The following is a 21,912-nucleotide window of genomic DNA, read 5'->3' as shown; positions in this document are numbered from 1 at the left end:
TAACTAACTAGACCAGACTAGCTCTGAGCCACGTGTAGAAGGTGCTAACTGATATATACACCCTGACTGTCACTACAGTTGTCACCAGTGGAAAGAGGCAGAGTGTTGATGCCTCGTGTGTTTTAGTGGGAGACCACCTTCTAGTGTTCTGCCTGGTGATTGGTTGTGTTCTGTCCTGTGTGTTGATTGGCTGTACTGGGTGTCTGTCGCTGCCTGTCTGTATCTCATTATGTACATGAATGCATATCATGACATCTCCCCTTTAAAAAAAAAAAATGTTGGTTGCTTGGAGCATATGCGACTGTATTTACATGTAGAACTATTTACATTAAATGGCGAGTGGATGAATATATACATAAGAGGTGTCTAGCGTGCAGATACAGAACAACAATTACAACAGAAATGTCTAGGAGTCCAATCTTTGTGGCTTGCGTCTGATCCTTGTCGACCGCCTGAGAGGTGGAGGTGGGGACGACGGCGCCTTGACCGGCGGGATGGCTGCCAGATTGGTGGCCTCGTGGTGCGAGGTGTCCGGAGGAGGCACGGCAACATATGGAAAAGTAGGATCTGGTGGTAGGTAGGCAACTTTGCGCAGTACCCTTCTGTTGCGCCTGACAATGGAGCCATCAGCCAGACTCCCGGTTGCGGCGATGACCAGCTAAGCCGCACGTTTCGGCACCTCCCGTTTCAACGGACTTTTGGGCTCTTATCGGGAGCCCCAACGGAAATTTTTTTGCGGCCAAACCCAGTGTGAGGCGACAAAGGAAGGAGTCCCCCCGGGTGTGGATGGAAAGGAGCGACAGTAGTGGCCAGATTGCGGAGGATCCTTTGGAGCAGCGGCAGAGAAGAGAAGGGAGAAGCAAGCTGGTGGCTGAGGGAGCCCAGATGGTATGGGGCCCGGAACAGCAGGAGTTCCTCCGACGATGTGTGGAGGAGCTCAAGAAAGAGGTGCTGGCGCCGATGTTACTGGTAATCGAGGGACTAAAGAAAACACAGAAGGTCCAAGCAATGGAGCTCTGTGGAGTGAAGGCAAAGGCAGCCGAGAACGAAGACGCGATACAGGGCCTGGTGGTAAAAACGGAGACGCACGAGGCACTACACAAGAGGTGCATAGAAAGGCTGGAAGCCCTGGAGAACAGCTCGAGGAGGAAGAACCTGCGGATTTTAGGTCTCCCCGAAGGAACAGAGGGAGCTGATGCTGGGGCGTATGTGAGTACGATGCTCCATACTCTAATGGGAGCTGAGGCCCCAACGGGCCCCCTGGAAGTGGAGGGAGCGTACCGGGTCCTCGTGAGAAGACCAAAGGCAGGGGAAACACCAAGAGCAATAGTGGTGAAGTTCCATCGCTACAGGGACAGGGAGATGGTCCTGAGCTGGGCTAAGAAGACACGGAGTAGCAAGTGGGAGAACGCGGTGATACGCGTGTATCAAGACTGGAGTGCGGAGGTGGCGAGAAGGAGGGTGAGTTTCAACCGGGCCAAGGCGGTGCTCCATAGGTATAAAGTCAAATTTGGGATGCTGCAGCCGGCGAGATTGTGGGTCACGCATCAGGGCAAACACCACTACTTCGAGATGGCGGAGGAGGCATGGACATTTATTCAGGAAGAGAAATTGGACTAGACTTGAGAAATTGCCCGGAGAGGGGTAGCGAGGTGGTGGCACAGAAATGTAAAGTGGGGAGAGGGGAGGGCTAATGTATAATAATGTTGGACGGGGAATTTTTCTCCCCCCGATGTGGGGGACATGAAGAAATGTGGGCGCCGGTGGAAAAGGGGACAGGGAAGGAGAATGAGGGAACTGCGCCATTAGGGGCGGGGCCGAGAGGAAGGCACGGGTATTTTCCCGCACTATGGAAACTATGGCGGGAAAAAGGGCGCAGGAAGGAAGGGAGCCTCACACACAGGGAGGTCAAAGGATGAACGGGGGAAGCCGAGGTCAGCCAGAGTTAGCTGACTTCCGGAAGCAATATGGGGGGAGTAATCAAGCTAGAGGGGGATCTGGGGGGGGGGGGGGGGGATTAACTGGGTTGCTGTTGCTGAGAGTAAGGGGGAGCTGATACGAAACGAGGTGGTCGGGAGGGGTGGGCGCCGTCTGGGGGACAGACGGGTGCGTGAGACCTGGGTGAGGAGATGGTTTAAAAAAGGGGATGGCTAGTCAACGAGGCGGGGGGGGGTAAATGGCCCCCCAACCCAGCTGATCACGTGGCATGTGAGAGGTTTAAATGGGCCGATTAAGAGGGCAAGGGTGTTTGCGCACTTAAAGAGACTGAAGGTGGACGTAGTTATGCTCCAGGAGACGCACCTGAAGTTGGCGGATCAGGTTAGACTAAGGAAAGGATGGGTGGGACAGGTATTCCACTCAGGGTTGGACGCGAAAAACAGAGGGGTGGCAATACTGGTGGGGAAACGTGTATCGTTCGAGGCTAAGACCATAGTGGTGGATAGTGGGGGCAGGTATGTGATGGTGAGTGGCAGATTGCAGGGTGAGGCGGTTGTGCTGGTGAACGTATATGCCCCGAACTGGGATGACGCGGGATTCATGAAGCGAATGCTGGGACGTATCCCGGACCTGGAGGTGGGAAACTTGTTAATGGGGGGGGGGGGGACTTTAACACAGTGCTTGACCCAGGGCTGGACCGGTCCAGATCCAGGACCGGGAGCAGGCCGGCAGCGGCCAAGGTGCTTCAGGGGTTCATGGAGCAAATGGGGGGAGTAGATCCGTGGAGATTCGCCAGACCGATGGGTAAAGAGTTTTCCTTTTTCTCCCACGTCCACAAGGTATATTCCCGGATAGACTTTTTTGTTTTGGGAAGGGCACTGATCCCGAAAGTGGCAGGAACGGAGTACTCGGCCATAGCCGTTTCATATCATGCCCCGCATTGGGTGGAGCTGGAACTAGGAGAAGAAAGGGACCAGCGCCCACTCTGGCGATTAGACATGGGACTACTGGCGGACGAGGGGGTATGCGGAAGGGTGAGGGGATGTATCGTAAGATACCTGGAGGTCAATGACGATGGGGAGGTACAGGTGGGAGTAGTAATGGAAGCGTTGAAGGCGGTGGTTAGAGGAGAGCTGATTTCCATCAGAGCCCACAAGGGGAAACAAGAGGGTAAAGAGAGAGATTAGTAGGGGAAATTTTGAGGGTGGATAGGAAGTATGCGGAGACCCCAGACGAAGGGCTCTACAGGGAAAGTTGAAGACTACAGACGGAGTTTGACCTGCTGACCACGGGAAAGGCAGAGACATAATGGAGGAAGGCACAGGGGATACAATATGAATATGGGGAAAAGGCGAGGCGGCTGCTGGCCCAACAACTTCGGAAGAGGGGGGCGGCAAGAGAGATTGGTGGAGTTAGGGACGAAACGGGAAAGATGGAGCAGAGAGCAGGGAAAGTGAACGAGGTGTTCAAGACATTCTATGAGAGGCTGTACAAGTCCCAACACCCGGAGGGGAAAGAGGGAATGAGACACTTTTTGGACCAGCTAGAGTTCCCGAGGGTGGAGGGGCAGGGGGTGGCAGGTCTGGGGGCGCAGATTGAGGTGGATGAGGTGATCAAAGGAATTGGGAGCATGCAAGCAGGGAAGGCCCCGGGACCAGATGGGTTCCCGGTGGAATTTTATAGGAAATATATGAACCTGTTGGCCCCGCTTTTGGCGAGAACCTTTAATGAGGCTAAGGAAAGGGGGACATTACCCCCGACAATGTCGGAGGCGACGGTATCGCTAATCCTGAAACAGGACAAAGACCCGCTGCAGTGCGGGTCATACAGGCCCATCTCCCTCCTAAACGCAGACGCCAAACTGCTGGCCAAAGTGATGGCGACAAGGATAGAGGATTGTGTCCCAGGGGTGGTACATGACGACCAGACAGGGTTTGTTAAGGGGAGACAATTGAATGCCAATGTAAGAAGGTTGCTGGGGGTGATGATGATGTCCCCACCGGAGGGGGACGCAGAGATAGTGGTGGCGATGGATGCAGAGAAGGCATTCGATAGGGTGGAGTGGGACTATTTGTGGGAGGTGCTGAAGAGATATGGGTTCGGGGAGGGGTTCATCAGATGGGTTAGACTCTTGTACGAGGCCCCGGTGGCAAGCGTCGTTACAAACAGGCAAAGATCGGGATACTTTCGATTACATAGGGGTACAAGACAAGGGTGCCCCCTGTCCCCGTTACTGTTCGCGTTGGCAACTGAACCATTGGCCATAGCGCTGAGGGACTCTAAAAAGTGGAGGGGGGTGCTTAGAGGGGGAGAGGAACATCGAGTGTCACTATATGCAGACGATTTGCTGCTATATGTGGCGGACCCGGTAAAGGGGATGCCATGGGTAATGCAGATACTCAGGGAGTTTGGAGAGTTCTCGGGATACAAATTAAACATGGGAAAGAGCGAACTATTTGTGATGCACCCCGGGGAACAGGGCAGGGGGATAGATGCTCTGCCGCTGAGGAGAGTAGCAAGGAATTTTCGATACCTGGGGATTCAGGTGGCCAGGAACTGGGGAACCTTACATAAACTTAACCTGATGCGATTGGTAGAGCAGACGGTGGAGGACTTCAAGAGGTGGGATATGGTGCCCCTGTCATTGGCGGGCAGAGTACAGGCGGTTAAAATGGTGGTCCTCCCGAGGTTTCTTTTCGTGCTTCAGTGCCTCCCCATCCTGATTACAAAGGCCTTCTTTAAAAAAATAGACAGGAGCATTATGAGCTTTGTGTGGGCGGGAAAGACCCCAAGGGTAAAGAGGGGGTTCCTGCAGCGCAGTAGGGACAGAGGGGGATTGGCACTGCCGAGTCTGAGTGACTACTATTGGGCCGCCAATGTGTCGATGGTCTGCAAGTGGATGAGGGAAGAAGAAGGTGCGGCGTGGAAAAGGTTGGAGAAGGCGTCCTGTAAGGGAGCGAGCCTAAAAGCGCTGGCAACGGCGCCACTACTGTTCTCCCCGAAAAGGTACACCACAAACCCAGTGGTGGTGGCGACCTTGAAGATCTGGGGGCAGTGGAGACGACATAGGGGAGTGACGAGCGCCTCGGTGTGGTCCCCGATAAGGAATAACCACAGGTTTGTCCCAGGGAGGATAGATGGGGGATTTCAATGTCGGCAGCGAACAGGAATTAGGAAGCTGAGCAGTTTGTGGACGGGACGTTTGCGAGCAGTGGAAGAAAAATATAAGTTGCCACCAGGGAATGCTTTCCGATACATGCAAGTGAGGGCATTTACGAGGCAACAGGTGAGGGAATGTCCGTGGCCCCCGACGCAAGGGGTCCAGGATAAAGTGATTTCGGGGGCATGGGTTGGAGAAGGTAAAGTGTCCGAAATATACAGGAAGATACGAGACGAGGGGGAGGCGATGGTAGAGGAGCTGAAGGGAAAATGGGAAGAGGAGCTGGGGGAAGAGATTGAGGAGGGGCTGTGGGCAGATGCCCTAAGTAGGGTAAATTCCTCGTCCTCGTGTGCCAGGCTTAGCCTGATTCAATTTAAGGTTCTACACAGAGTGCATATGACGGGAGCAAGACTGAGCAGGTTTTTTGGGGTGGAGGACAGGTGTGGGAGGTGCTCGGGAAACTCGGCGAACCACACTCATGTTCTGGTCGTGTCCGGCACTACATGAGTTCTGGGAGGGTGTGGCAAGAGTGATCTCAAAGGTGGTGGGGGTCCGGGTCAAACCAAGCTGGGGGTTGGCTATATTTGGGGTTGAGAAGAGCCGGGAGTGCAGGAGGCGAAAGAGGCCGACGTCTTGGCCTTTGCGTCCCTAGTAGCCCGGCGAAGGATTCTACTTATGTGGAAAGAAGCGAAGCCCCCGGGCAGGGAGGCCTGGATAAACGACATGGCAGGGTTCATAAGACGGGAACGAATAAAATATGCGTTAAGAGGATCGGCTCAGGGGTTCACCAGGCGGTGGCAACCGTTCCTTGACTATCTCGCGGAACGATAATGGAAAAACAGAAAAGACAGCAGCAGCAACCCAGGCTGGAGGGGGGGGGGATTATTCCGTGTTCTTGTTTTTTTTCTTAGTTAGTTGTTGATATTTGCTTTTTGTTTCTTTCTTTTTCCATCTGTTGTTAGTTTAATATATTATTTAATTAACGTTTAATGTATATTCCTTTATTAAGTTGTAAAAACGGAAAATCTTTGTTTGAAAAACTTCAATAAAATATATATTATTTTTAAATGGAGCCATCAGCCATATAAACTACAAACGTCTGGGAGCAGCCTGTCGAACAACAACAGCTGGAGCTGACCAGCCTCCATCAGGTAGCTTGATCCGAACAGCGTCTTCCGGAGATAGCACAGGCAAATCGGTAGCATGAGCATCGTACGTCAGCTTTTGCCGTTTCCTCAGTTGCTGCACCTTTTGCAGCACTGGGAGGTGATCCAGGTCTGGTAAGTGCATGGCTGAAACAGTCGTCTGCAGGTCTCTATTCATGAGGAGTTGAGCAGGAGACATACCAGTGGACAGAGGGGTTGCCCTGTACACCAACAGCGCAAGGTTGAAGTCAGAAGCAGAGTCCGCAGCCTTGCAGAGCAGTTGCTTCACTATATGGACCCCTTTCTCAATGTTCCCGTTGGACTGCGGGTAGTGTGGGCTTGAGGTAATGTGGTTGAATTGGCACGACTTGGCGAAATTGGACCCTCTTGGCTGTGGAAGCAGGGACCATTGTCACTCATGACAGTGAGTGGAATACCATGCCTGGCAAATGTCTCCTTGCAGGCCTTGATGGCTGTCCTTGATGTAAGGTATGACAGCTTCACAACGTGCAGGTAATTTGAGAAGTAATCTATGATGAGTACATAGTCACGCCCATTGGCGTGAAAAAGGTAGATTTCCACCTTGGACCACGGAGAGGTCACGATCCCGTGTTCTTGGAGTGTTTCTTTTGTTTGAACAGGCTGGAAACGCTGGCAGGTCGCACAATTGAGGACCATGTTGGATATGTCCTGGCTTATTCCAGGCCAATAGACAGCCTGCCAGGCCCTGCGCCTACACTTTCCGACACCTAGGTGTCCCTCGTGGATTTGTTTGAGCACTAAGCTCTGCAGACTGTGAGGAATAACAATACGATCGAGCTTGAGGAGGATTCCCCTCGACGACTGACAGGTCGTCCTTCACATTAAAGAACTGCCATTTGCGAGGTGGTGCATTACACGCTGCATAAGAGGGTGTTTGGCAGTCTCTTCACGAATGCTGATCACTTTCATCTGAGGCCGGGAGGTTGCTGGCATACAGTAGCACCTGTGCCTCAATCTGGCGGATGAAGTCAACCTGTTCACAGGGCGAGATGATGGTGCGGGACAGGGCATCCGCAATTATCAGCTCCTTGCCTGGTATGTATACTAACTCAAAATTATACCTTCGGAGTCGAAGGAGAATGTGCTGAAGTCTGGGCGTCATGTCATTCAAGTCCTTATGAATGATATGGACCAACGGTCTGTGGTCAGCCTCCACTGTGAATGTTGGTGGACTGCAGACGTAGTCATGCAACTTTACAATGCTGGTTAGGAGGCCCAGGCACTCTTTTTCTATTTGGGCGTACCTCTGTTCAGTAGGAGTCATGGCCCTTGACGCATAAGCAACTGGAGCCCAGGACGAGGAGTCATCCCTCTGGAGGAGCACCGCACCAATGCCGTCCTGGCTTGCGTCCGTGGAGATTTATGTTTACCTTTCCGGGTCAAAAAACGCTGGTACCGTAGCAGTGGTGAGCTTTGCTTTGAGCTCGAGCCACTCTGCTTGGTGTGTGGGTAGCCACTGGAATGCAGTGGACTTCTTCACCAGATGCCTGAGAGCCGTGGTATGTGAGGCCAAGTTGGGAATGAATTTTCCCAAGATGTTCACCATTCCGAGGAAGCGTAGTATCGCCTTCTTGTCTTCCGGGGTCTTCATGGCGTTAATGGCCTTGACCTTGTCCGAATCTGGTTGCACACCCTGCTGGAATATCTGGGTGCCCAAGAACTTGATGGTTGACATGCCAAAGGAGCACTTGGGGCTTGAGGCCATTTGCATGGACACGTCGAAAGACTTGTTTGAGACGAGATATGTATTCCTCGGGGGTCGTGGACCATATGATGACATCATCTACGTAGACATGCACACCCTCAATGCCCTCCATCATCTGCTCCATGATCCTGTGGAAGATTTCAGAGGCTGAGACAATGCCGAACGGCATACGGTTATAACAGTACCTGCCAAATGGTGAACGTGCAGAGCTTCCTGCTGGACTCGTCCAGTTGTATCTGCCAGAAACCACGCAATGCCTCTAGCTACGTGAAGAATTTGGCGTTTGCCATCTCATTGGTCAGTTCCTCCTGCTTCGGGATCGGGTAGTGTTCCCGCATTATGTTCTGGTTAAGATCTTTGGGATCTATGCATATCTGCAACTCTCCTGAGGGCTTCTTCACACAGACCATCGAGATGACCCAGTCAGTCGGTTCCGTCACTTTGGAGATGATGCCCTGGTCTTGGAGCTCCTGGAGCTGTGCCTTTAAATGTTCCTTCAGAGGAGTCGGCACCCGGCATGGTGCATGGATTACAGGCGTGGCATCAGGCCTGAGTAGGATCAGTATGGCAGAGTGCCCATTCCGTCAAACACATCTGGATATTGAGCAAGGATGTCGTCAATGTCAGCCTGAAGATCCCCATTGGAAGAAGACATGGCATGGACTCGCTGTACGAGGTTGAGTAGCTTGCATGCATGGGTACTGAGCAGGGATGTCTTATCATGCTTGACGATTTCGAATCGCAGTGTGACATTGATGGTCTTGTTGGAGACGAATAGATAACAAGATCCTAGTGCAGTTATGGCATTGCTATTATAATCGAGGAGCTGGCAGGCTGGCGGAAGAATTGTGGGTTACTTTTTAATGTGGTCAAAATCAGCTTGAGAGATGAGATTGGCAGAAGCACCAGTGACCAGCTTGAACTGGATGCTGCATTGATTTACTTGTATGACAGCACGCCATTCGTCTGCGGAATCCACATTGAGGATAGATAGGCGTCTTGCTGAATTTGAGGAGACATACTTGCATGTAGTGATGATGCCCACATGATAGGGGACTCCAGGCAGTCGTCCTCTGGATCCATAGTGCTACCAGGATCAGAATCCAGTAAATCTTGCTGTACACATCGAACGCGCTTGCGTTGGAATTGGGATCGCTGGCCCTTGACTGGTGGTGCAGACCTGCACAAGGCTGCATAATGTCCAGGCTTCCCGCAATTTAAACATCGCCTGCCTTTTGCAGGGAATTGCCGCTTTAAGTGGGCGGTGCCGCAGTTCGGGCACGTCATGACCTTGACGTTGTTACGCTCCATGCGTCGTCGCACATGCGCAGTGCGGTCAGCCGACGTTTGCACCTACGCAGTTTGGTTTTCAGCTGCTTCGTTCTCCTGTTTGTGTTGCGCATGTGTGGGGCCCCGGGAAAAGCACGCAAAATGGCCGCTTTCATCGATATTGAGGCGCTGCACCCGGGCGATGGCCTGTACACTCTCTGCCTCTTGGGAGGCAAGTTTTTCGTATTCTGCCGATTTGAAACGGGAGTACCGATTTCTCGCATGCTCATGCACTCTACACGTCTCGATTGTGACTGGCAGGGTCATGTGCTTAATTTTGAGGAGTTGCTCCCGCAAGGAATCGGAGTGCACCCCAAACACGATCTGATCCCTGATCATGGAATCAGCGGTTGCACCATAATTGCAGGACTGCGCTAATATACAGAGATGAGTAAGAAAGGATTGGAAAGGTTCATCCTTACCCTAAAGGCGTTGCTGGAAGATAGTGCTTAAAGGTCTCGTTTGTTTCGACTTCACAGTGACTGTCGAACTTCTCCAAAACGGTCTTGAATTTGGTCTTGTCCTGGCCGTCGGTAAATTTAAGCGAGTTGAAAATCTGGATGGCTTGCTCCCCCGCAGTTGATAGGAGCAGCGCGATTTTTCTGGCATCGGACGCATCCTCGAGGCCTGAGGCCTCAATGTAGAGAAGGAACCTTTGCTTGAAGACCTGCCAGTTGGCGCTGAGATTGCCGAAGATCCGTAGCTGTGGAGGGGCCCGGATCTTCTCCATGCCGCTGGAAGGCACTTGCTGGTCATCACGGAATCACTCGAGGTAAATCACTTAGAGATTATAGACTACTGGTACCATGTTGTGTTATTCACCCTGGGGTAACACGGACTGCAACTGGATGCAGTTGTACTTGAAAGTAGACTCCAAACTGTGACGTTAGTTCAATACGCTTTATTGAAGTTAAGCAGTGCACACAGTTCGCTGTGGGTTTGACACTCTTCTAATCTAAGCGTGCTTACTATAACTAACTAGACCAGACTAGCTCTGAGCCACGTGTAGAAGGTGCTAACTGATATATACACCCTGACTGTCACTACAGTTGTCACCAGTGGAAAGAGGCAGAGTGTTGATGCCTCGTGTGTTTTATAGTGGGAGACCACCTGCCTGGTGATTGGTTGTGTTCTGTCCTGTGTGTTGATTGGCAGTACTGGGTGTCTGTCACTGCCTGTCTGTATCTCATTATGTGCATGAGTGCATATCATGACAGGGACAAGCCACAGCCAGTGGGAGATTTGGTGTCTGCGAAGCCCTGTAATCTTACTTCTATTGCAACAACTTCTTACTTAATTTCGGATTCCAAACAGGCCAGTGTATGTGCCGAGCTTCCTCTAAATAGCTTGGTCATTTTGCTGCCCATGGCATGAATCACCAACATCGGCCTGAATCTTCCGATATGAGGAGCGGCGATTCACTCAACTTAAAGTTGCAGATGCATCTCAGGACCCTGAGGCAGGCCCGACGAGCTCAGCCCCCTGACGAAGGCCCGATGAGCTCAGCCCATGCACCATGATCTCAGATTCTGCTTGTGCAACATGAGGAAGAAATGAAACTTGTGATCAGGTGCACGTTTGGAAACATGGCTGGTGTTGGATTCAAATGAGTGGATCTGAGGTTACTTGAATATATTGCAACCTGAAATCAAATTCTCAGCAGTTCTTTCAGAGTTCTATTTCTTTGTTGCTGCAAACTCTCTGCTGACATCACCACACATCACATTAAGCAGAACCAGCAATAATGCATCATTAGACACACAACACTTTGTGCATTTTCCCTGTCTTTTTGTTCGGTTTAGACTTGTATACCTGTGTTCACACTTAAATTTGATAACTTTAATTAAAATCCAAAACTACAAGAAAAATAAGCAATTTGCTAGAGGCAAAGGCAAGAAATGTCTTGTGCATTCTTTGTGGAAAAAGCTTGAGCAAATGTCATTTTTCACTTTGTCAAAACAGCCCAGGAAAGGCTAGGAATGTTTGGAGGTGATGTAACAGATATTAACACAATAGACAATATTGCAGAGCTTGAGTTTACTACCTGGGACAATGGCAGAGAAATTTACCAAGTTAATGCTGGTGACTTGTCACAGTAAGGAAAAGGGCGGCAAGGTCACACAGTGGTTAGCACTGTTGTTTCACATCGTCAGGGTCCCAGGTTCGATTCCCGGCTTGGGTCATTTTCTATGCGGAGTCGGCACGTCCTCCCCGTGTCTGCGTGGGTTTCCTCTGGGTGCTCCGGTTTCCTTCCACAAGTTCCGAAAGACGTGCTGTTAGGAATTTGGACATTCTGAATTCTCCCTCCGTGTACCCGAACAGGTGCTGGTATGTGGCGACTAGGGGATTTTCATGATAACTTCATTGCAGTGTTAATGTAAGCCTACTTGTGACAATAAAGATTATTTTTTTTAAAAAGGGAGGTAAAACAGACAGGATGACTCACCTCAATCTGCTCATGAACATTCAATAGCTACTTACTGAAGCGGTCTGGGAGCAAATCATTTACCCACTCTCCTATCCAGGGGATGCTGAACCATATTTTAAGTGGAAGAACACAGCAATAACAAAACAAAGACAATAAATAAATAGAAGCCACAACAACGCAAAACAGGGTTTCTTTCTGATCATACTATTGGGGATTGGGACCAAGTGGTTTTGCTTTACCAAAACAATTCCAGTTAAACTGCAGGGAGCATAAAAAAGGCTATTATTTGAAGAGTAAACAAGTGCAAAGATGTATGAGGAATATAATGATGTTCTTCAGGTGTAACCTCAAGTGAATTCATATCACAGAACAGGAAGAGAGTATTAAGCTCAGCTTCATTAACCCAGTATTTTGCATGTGTAAGCCAAAATATAACTGCATATGTTCTACATCTTCCCTAAACTGCCTCAAAATGGGCTGCAAGCTGAGATATCAATAACATTTTCTCCTACCATATATCTGTATGAAAATATGCAGCTGTGATTTGCATTTCATGAAGGGAAGGCAAATACAAATGGAAATAATTACATTTTATATGTCAGTGTATATACCTTGTCACAAATCAGTTTCGAGGAAATGGGTCTTTACAAAAGTAGATCAGTGCTGGCAGCTACCGTTGTGCTCTGCAGTGTGAGCAAGGGAGCATTCTGCTGAAGGGATGAGTGGTCAGTTCAGGGACCAAGGTTAAAAAAAATGATTTTTAGGGTTATGCATTTGTTCCCAAATTTAATGTTTAAAACTGAAAAACTAGTTAAGGCACAAACGTGTAGCATTAGGTAAATTGTTTCAATGTGATTTTGACTATGCCTTTAAGAGATTTTTTGGTTTGTGATGCAGTGCGATGCCAACAGTGTAGGTTCAATTCGAGCCTGAGGTGTGATGACCCTCAGGTTAAATCACCACCAGTCAGCTCTCTCTCTCTCTAAGTGGAGAGCAGCTTATGGTCCTCTGGCGACTTTCACTTTAATTGAGACTAGGTGACGGTCATCCCAAAATCAAATTATATATTCCAAAAATTAAGTTTAACTACGGTTTCCTTAGCTGTTACAGATGTCCCCTGGAGAGGTTCCTGCTTTTGTACAACATTCCTCCAAAGATCCACCTTCATTCAATATGCCCTGAGCACTTAAAAAAAGTCTCAATTTTACAATGAAATTAGAATTTATCTATCTTCGCCTGCTTTCACAGCTCATTGATGTGGGATTATCCTTCCCGGCCTCCTTTCCTGTGTGTTTGGACCTTCACTATTCCTGGACTCAACATGGACTGTGTGGTCTCAATAGGAAACAATGTCAGCTTTTACACACAAAAAAGGTTTGTCGGAAAAATGGCAATAACGAGGTGCTGAATGAGTGGAAAGATGCGCCAACGTTTCCACTAAAACAAATCAGAACTTAATGAAGCAGCAAGTTCAGAAGGCTGGTGAGGCTAAGTGAATGTCACCGAATGGTTTCTTCTAGTGGCACAAAGGGAGGGGGGCCCCTGGAGGACATGGTCTTAGCACCAACAGCAATTAGACAGCTGCAGTTCACAACAACCTAACCAGGGGGTTTGCTAAATTACTATTCATTACTAAATTACAGACTGCATCAATCCGCATTAATCATGACAAAATGTATTATTTCTACATCAGATTTCTCACACACACCAATGCTCACACTTATGTCAATGGTAACATGAAAAGCCTGACATAGGTGATAGGACTGATATTTGATAGGGATACGAAGGGCTTAAGCAGTGTCAAACTAGAACAGAATGGGATGAGGGGGCATTTTTAAATCAAAAGCTTAACAGTGCTCATATATCCAATTCATTCTAAGGAATGATGCAAGTGTTAATGAACCTCCCACCAATGCAAAAGTGATCTTTGGTGTCGTCATTCAGTGATGTCAGACAACTAAGAAAAAAGTGTAAGATCACACAGTGGGCACAGAAGGTCCCACTTTGGGAATTCTAATGAAGCAAAAGATGATCACAAAACTGGAAGGCTGAGCTGAAGCAGTTGTAAAAAGTTGAGTTATACAATCTTTTTTTATAAAAAAAAAATATCTTATTGAAAATTTTTGGTCAACCATCACAGTACATTGTGTATCCTTTACACAATAATATAACAGTATAAATAACAATGACCTGTTTTATAAACAAAGAATAAATAATATATAACAAAAACGAAAACTAAAACTAAATGGCAACTGCCTTGTCTCAGATAAACACTCTCCAAAAATATGATTTAACAGTCCAATATACAATTATTTATAGCAACGACCTATACATATTATACATATATATTAACAACCCTGAGAGTCCTTCTGGTTCCTCCCCCCCCCTCCCCCCCGAGCTGCTGCTGCTGTCCTCTTCTTTTCCATTCCCTCTATCTTTCTGTAAGGTATTCAACGAACGGTTGCCACCGCCTGGTGAACCATTGAGCCGATCCCCTTAGGACGATCTTAATCCGTTCCAGCTTTATAAACCCTGCCATGTCATTTATCCAGGTCTCCACCCCCGGGGGCTTGGCTTCCTTCCACATCAACAGTATCCTGAGCCGGGCTACTAGGGACGCAAAGGCCAAAACATCGGCCTCTCTCGCCTCCTGTACTCCCGGCTCTTGTGCAACCCCAAATATAGCCAACCCCCAGCTTGGTTCGACCTGGAACCCCACTACTTTCGAAAGCACCTTTGTCACCCCCATCCAGAACCCCTGTAGTGCCGGACATGACCAGAACATGTGGGTGTGATTCACTGGGCTTCTCGAGCATCTCGCACACCTATCCTCTACCCCCAAAAATTTACTGAGCCGTGCTCCAGTCATATGCGCCCTGTGTAACACCTTAAATTGAATCAGGCTTAGCCTGGCACACGAGGACGATGAGTTTACCCTACTTAGGGCATCCGCCCACAGCCCCTCCTCAATCTCCTCCCCCAGCTCTTCTTCCCATTTCCCTTTCAGCTCATCTACCATAATCTCCCCCTCGTCCCTCATTTCCCTATATATATATCTGACACCTTACCGTCCCCCACCCATGTCTTTGAGATCACTCTGTCCTGCACCTCATGCGTCGGGAGCTGCGGGAATTCCCTCACCTGTTGCCTTGCAAAAGCCCTCAGTTGCATATACCGGAATGCATTCCCTTGGGGCAACCCATATTTCTCGGTCAGCGCTCCCAGACTTGCGAACTTCCCATCCACAAACAGATCTTTCAGTTGCGTTACTCCTGCTCTTTGCCATATTCCAAATCCCCCATCCATTCTCCCCGGGGCAGACCTATGGTTATTTCTTATCGGGGACCCCACCAAGGCTCCCGTCTTTCCCCTATGCCGTCTCCACTGTCCCCAAATTTTCAAAGTCGCCACCACCACCGGGCTTGTGGTGTATTTCTTCGGTGAGAACGCCAATGGGGCCGTCACCATAGCTTGTAGGCTAGTCCCCCTACAGGACACCCTCTCTAATCTCTTCCACGCCGCTCCCTCCTCTTCTCCCATCCACTTACTCACCATTGAGATATTGGCGGCCCAGTAGTACTCACTTAGGCTCGGTAATGCCAGCCCCCCCCTATCACTACTACGCTGTAAGAATCCCTTCCTCACTCTCGGGGTCTTCCCGGCCCACACAAAACCCATGATGCTCTTTTCGATCTTTTTGAAGAAAGCCTTCGTGATCACCACCGGGAGGCACTGAAACACAAAGAGGAATCTCGGGAGGACTACCATTTTAGCCGCCTGCACCCTCCCTGCCAGTGACAGGGATACCATGTCCCATCTCTTGAAGTCCTCCTCCATTTATTCCACCAATCGCGTTAAATTTAACCTATGCAATGTACCCCAATTCTTGGTTATCTGGATCCCCAAGTAACGAAAGTCCCTTGTTACCTTCCTCAGCGGAAAGTCCTCTATTTCTCTGCTCTGCTCCCCTGGATGCACCACAGACAACTCACTTTTCCCCATGTTCAGTTTATATCCTGAGAATTCTCCAAACTCCCGAAGTGTCCGCATTATCTCTGGCATCCCCTCCGCCGGGTCCGCTACATATAACAACAAATCATCCGCATATAGAGATACCCGGTGTTCTTCTCCTCCTCGAAGTACTCCCCTCCACTTCTTGGAACCCCTCAATGCTATTGCCAGGGGCTCAATCGCCAGTGCAAACAATAATGGGGACAGAGGGTATCCCTGCCTTGTCCCTCTATGGAGCCGAAAGTATGCAGATCCCCGTCCATTCGTGACCACACTCGCCACTGGGGCCCTATACAACAGCTGCACCCATCCAACATACTCATCTCCAAAACCAAATCTCCTCAGCACCTCCCACAGATAATCAAATGCTTTCTCGGCATCCATCGCCACCACTATCTCCGCTTCCCCCTCTGGTGGGGGCATCATCATTACCCCTAGCAGCCTCCGTATATTCGTATTCAGCTGTCTCCCCTTCACAAACCCAGTTTGGTCCTCATGGACCACCCTCGGGACACAATCCTCTATCCTCATTGCAATTACCTTGGCCAGAATCTTAGCGTCTACATTTAGGAGGGAAATAGGTCTATAGGACCCGCATTGAAGCGGGTCCTTTTCCTTCTTTAGGAGAAGCGATATCGTTGCCTCTGACATAGTCGGGGGCAGCTGTCCCCTTTCCTTTGCCTCATTAAAGGTCCTCATCAATAGCGGGGCGAGCAAGTCCACATATTTCCTGTAAAATTCAACTGGGAATCCATCCGGTCCCGGAGCCTTCCCCGCCTGCATGCTCCTAATTCCTTTCACTACTTCTGTGCTCCCAGTCCCACCCTTTCCTGCTCCTCCACCTTGGGAAATTCCAGCCGGTCCAGAAAGCCTATCATTCTCTCCCTCCCATCCGGGGGTTGAGCTTCGTATAATTTTTTATAAAATGCCTTGAACACTCCATTCACTCTCTCCGCTCCCCGCTCCATCTCTCCTTCCTCATCCCTCACTCCCCCTATTTCCCTCGCTGCTCCCCTTTTCCTCAATTGGTGGGCCAGCAACCTGCTCGCCTTCTCCCCATATTCGTACTGTACACCCTGTGCCTTCCTCCACTGTGCCTCTGCAGTACCCGTTGTCAGCAAGTCAAATTCTACGTGTAGCCTTTGCCTTTCCCTGTACAGTCCCTCCTTCGGTGCCTCCACATTGTCATGATATTCAAACACACACATCATGATGGACACACTAACAGGCAAATCAGAGTACACAACACCACAACCAATCACAGACAAGAACACCAACCACATAAAAAGCACGAGCACGACACCTGGTGGTCAGTAGGTCTGGGGAGAAGGGAACAAGAAAGAGCTGTTAAAACACCACAAGCAGGGAGCCCCCCACGTGCAGAGTGCAAAGACCAAACTGTAAATAGCAAGTTTAAATAAAGAAGCGTTGTACCATATGCAACTGTGTTGGCTCATCTGTGTGTCAGAACACCCAACACCACACACATATTGCCTGTCCACCCTCAGAAGTTCTTGCAGCAACCGCTCCCGTTCCCTACTCTCCTGCTTTCCTTTATGTGCCCTTATTGATATCAGCTCCCCTCTAACCACTGCCTTCAGCGCCTCCCAGACCACTCCCACCAGGACCTCCCCATTATCATTGAGTTCCAAGTACTTTTCAATGCACCCCCTCACCCTGAGACACACACCCTCATCTGCCATTAGTCCCATGTCCATTCTCCAGGGTGGGCGCCCTTCTGTTTCCTCCCCTATCTCCAAGTCCACCCAATGTGGAGCGTGATCCGAAATGGCTATAGCCATATACTCCGTTCCCCTCACCTTCGGGATCAACGCCCTTCCCAAAACAAAAAAGTCTATTCGCGAATAGACTTTGTGGACATAGGAGAAAAACGAAAACTCCTTACTCCTAGGTCTGCTAAATCTCCACGGGTCTACTCCTCCCATCTGCTCCATAAAATCTTTAAGCACCTTGGCTGCTGCCGGCCTCCTTCCAGTCCTGGACCTCGACCTGTCCAGCCCTGGTTCCAACACCGTATTGAAATCTCCCCCCATTACCAACTACCCCACCTCTAGGTCCGGGATGCGTCCTAGCATACGCCTCATAAAATTGGCATCATCCCAGTTCGGGGCATATACGTTTACCAAAACCACCATCTCCCCCTGTAGTTTGCCACTCACCATCACGTATCTGCCCCCGCTATCTGCCACTATAGTCTTTGCCTCAAACACTACCCGCTTCCCCACTAATATAGCCACCCCCCCTGTTTTTCGCATCTAGCCCCGAATGGAACACCTGCCCCACCCAACCTTTGCGTAGTCTCACCTGGTCTATCAGTTTCAAGTGCGTTTCCTGTAACATAACCACGTCTGCCTTAAGTTTCTTAAGGTGTGCGAGTACCCGTGCCCTCTTTATCGGCCCGTTCAGCCCTCTCACGTTCCATGTGACCAGCCGGGTTGGGGGGCTTTTTACCCCCCCCTTGTCGATTAGCCATCCCCTTTTTCCAGCTCCTCACCCGGTTCCCACGCAGCTGTGTCCCCCCCAGGCGGTGCCCCCCCTGCCCATGCCAGCTCCCCCCTCTCCCCAGCAGCAGCAACCCAATAATTCCCCCCTCACACCCCCCCGCTAGATCCCCCACTAGCGTAGTTACACCCCCCATGTTGCTCCCAGAAGTCAGCAAACTCTGGCCGACCTCGGCTTCCCCCCGTGACCTCGACTCGCACCGTGCGACGCCCCCTCCTTCCTGCTTCCCTATTCCCGCCATGATTATCATAGCGCGGGAACCGAGCCCGCGCTTCCCCCTTGGCCCCGCCCCCAATGGCCAACGCCCCATCTCCTCCACCTCCTTTCCTCCCCCCACCACCTCCTGTGGAAGAAAGAAAAGTTACCACATCGCAGGATTAATAACATAAAACTCCTCTTTCCCCCGTTTTTACCCCCCTCTTCGCCCCCCCATGCTCGCCCCACCACTTTGTTTCTTTAGGTTGTTCCTTCTCGCGTTGTTCTCCAGCGCCTCCAGCCTTTCCACACATCGTTTATGGTGGGCCTCGTGCATCTCCGTCTTCACCACCAGGCCCTGTATGTCGTCCTCATTCTCGGCAGCCTTTGCCTTCACGACCCGAAGCTCCCGCTCCTGGGTCTTTTGCTCCTCCTTTAGCCCTTCGATCGCCTGTAATATCGGGGCCAACAGCTCCTTCTTCTTTTCCTTTTTGAGTTCTTCCACGCAGCGTTTCAAAAACTCGTGTTGTTCAGGGCCCCATATTAAACTGCCACCTTCCGACGCCATCTTGGTTTTTGCTTGCCTTCCTTGCCGCTGCTCTAAAGGATCCACCGCAATCCGGCCACCTTCCTCTCCTTTTTTCATCCGTATCCAGGGGGGATTCCCTTCTGGTTCACCGCCCAGTACTTTTAGCCGTTAAAATTGCCGTTGGGGCTCTTATTAAGAGCCCAAAAGTCCGTTCCACCGGGAACTGCCGAAACGTGCGACTCAGCTGGTCATCGCCGCATCCGGAAGTTCAGTTATACAATCTTAATATTGTGTAAATATGTTTTGACTTCCATGGCAAATTAAGCACACAGCCAACAATATGGAAAGATCAGTACTCAAAGAAGCTATTTTTGTCCTTTGTATTTGCTGGTGGCCCGAGATATTTAAAATCCACATAAATGCAGGACAGAGCAGAACTCTCCATTACTGATCAGTCACCTAATCCCTGACTTCACAATAACCCGCTCCCCTAACTATATCTGATTGACACCTGGTCAATTCAGAGAGCTGTTTCTCATCAGCATTACATTATTTTTTTTAAGTAACAAAGAGTCAATCACTACAATCCGAGACTTTGCATTAGTGAATCAAAACAATGAGTATTACTTCAATGAAATAAAACACAAAAAGCAACAGATGGGGAAATGGCACAGCGGTAGCCAAGGAAATAACTGAACAACTAACAAAACCAAAACTAGTCATTTCTTTTTTCTCAATCAGGAAGATTCAAGCCTGGGTCTTGAAAGGATGATTTTAAGGTTGCTCACCTTGTGTGCAGTTTCTCCAAATTGCTGGGAGCTGTTCATCATCTCTGCAGTTTGTTTCTCGGCTCGGCCTAACCTTTCACCACGTTCGTTCAGGGCTTGGCTGGCTTTCTGGACTGCGCTAGTAACACTGTCTGCAGCTGAATGTAAGATACTATTTCCTGAGAGAGAAGACATTTAAAAAAAATAAATCAGCTTTACTTTTGTTAAATTATAAGTTGCTGTGTCTATGAAAGCCTTCAATTCATTATTTACTTCAGCAAAGCTTAGGTGGAACTTAGAGAACATAGACATATAACAAATACAACTTCTTCTGCCAGCACGGGAATCCTAACTGTTGAGCAATTAAGTAAAATTAGGCCAAGTGAGTTTGTTCAACTTACTGCTTCAGCTTCAACACAGATCATGAAACCAAAGAATGGATAGCAGATCTGTTATATTATGGTTACCTGCTACATATAGCTAAGTGGAGCAAATACAACAGATTGTACATGTAGTCAAGTGGAGCAAATGCAACAGATAAAAGTTGCCATAAATGTCTCAATGCACATTTGATGTAGGAACAAATAGATGTTTAGCTAAGAATAAGTAACATTCATATCTCAGTGCCAGGCAGTGACCATCTCCAACAACAGTGCCAGGCAGTGACCATCTCCAACAAGAGACAATCTACCATCGCCCTTTATATTCAATGCATTACCATAGCTAAATCCTCCACAATCAATATCCTGGGGGTTACCGTTGAGCAGAAACTGAACTGACTAACATATAAATACTGTGGCTGAAGAGCAGGTCAGAGACTAGGAATCCTGTGGTGAGTAACTCACCTCCTGACTCCCCAAAGCCATCTACAAGGCACAGGCCAGGAGTGTAATAGAATACTCTCTACTTAACTGAAGAACTGTGGGTCCAACAACCACAAGAAGTTCAACAACATTCAGGAAAAAGGAGCCCGCTTGATTGCTACCCCATCCACAAACATTCACTCCCTATATCACTGACGTACAGTGGCAGCAGTGTGTGCCGTCTACGAGGTGTACTACAAGAACTCACCAAGATTCCTTAGATAGCTTCTTCCAAACCCACAACCACTACCATTGAGAGTCAGGACAAGGGCAGCGGTCACATGGGAATACCACCACCTACAAGATCCCCTCCAAACCACCCACCATCCTAACTTGAAAATATAATGTTGTTACTTCACTGTCACTAGGTCAAAATCCTGGCATTTTCTCCCCAACAGCACTACGGGTGTGCCATATGGACTGCAGCAGTTTAAGAGCAGCTCAACAACACCTTCTCAGGGGCAATTAGGGATGGGAAATAAATGTTGGCCTAGCCAGCGATGCTCACATCCCATGAATGAATTTTACAAAATGAACAGTGCCAAAACAGAACAGAATCACAATTTTTATAATTTTAATGTTAAATGTTGTGTTTTACTCTGAACTAGATTCTTTACACTCTAACTATTGTGGAATATTGTCTGGTACTGATCCTGACTATTTACTTTTTGCTCTCCCCTCTCCACAGACTTGGCGGAGATCATCCATGATTGGTAGTTTAGCTGATGAATACAATTTCTGTGCCAATTGGTTAGTGAATGGGAATGAACACACCCGCCCGTGCCTCCTCATTGCCACATGACCAACCTTGCTGGAACGTGCAATTGTGTGAATGATGAGCAAAAAATGGATTTGCTTCAGCTGTTGTCTGCCCTGCTCTCTTTTGACTCTGTAGCCTACCGTCTCTGAACAGGAAGAACAACCACTTAAGTGCAGTATGAAAGCAGTGCTATTGCCCAGGGAAGCACACGCCAGTGAAGGATGGTGTCTTTAGGAGACAAGAGAAGAAAAAGGATCTTCTGATACCCTACTTACATTTTTTGGTGAGGTTGAGAATTTGTTACGAAAACTCTAAAGGAATATGTGGTAGTCCAACCTCATAATGGACAACATATCTGTTTTGGACTTCGATTTACATTTTCTTGAGCTGGCTGAAGGATACCTTAAGGAAGCAATATTGTGCTTGGTTTATAACCAATGGTATTTATTCCATCTCCATGGGTGACTGACTTTGGAAAGGGATTTGTCAACATTAGTATAGTTTTAAGTTGCAGCAT

General features: G+C 49.0%; 1 protein-coding gene across 3 annotated transcripts in view; it reads right to left on the bottom strand.

The window, feature by feature from the left end:
• Nucleotides 1-21,912, bottom strand: part of stxbp6 (syntaxin binding protein 6 (amisyn)) — a 422,478-nt gene that overhangs the window by 40,932 nt on the left and 359,634 nt on the right. For all 3 annotated transcript variants that reach the window (XM_072484378.1, XM_072484368.1, XM_072484358.1), the window contains one exon: nucleotides 19,794-19,951. In XM_072484378.1, coding sequence (XP_072340479.1) covers nucleotides 19,794-19,951 — 158 coding nt within the window. The remainder of the gene's footprint in view (nucleotides 1-19,793; nucleotides 19,952-21,912) is intronic.

Source organism: Scyliorhinus torazame, chromosome 2, assembly GCF_047496885.1.
Source record: "Scyliorhinus torazame isolate Kashiwa2021f chromosome 2, sScyTor2.1, whole genome shotgun sequence".
NCBI classification, from domain to species: Eukaryota; Metazoa; Chordata; class Chondrichthyes; order Carcharhiniformes; family Scyliorhinidae; genus Scyliorhinus; species Scyliorhinus torazame.
This window is presented reverse-complemented; position numbering and strand designations above follow the sequence as displayed.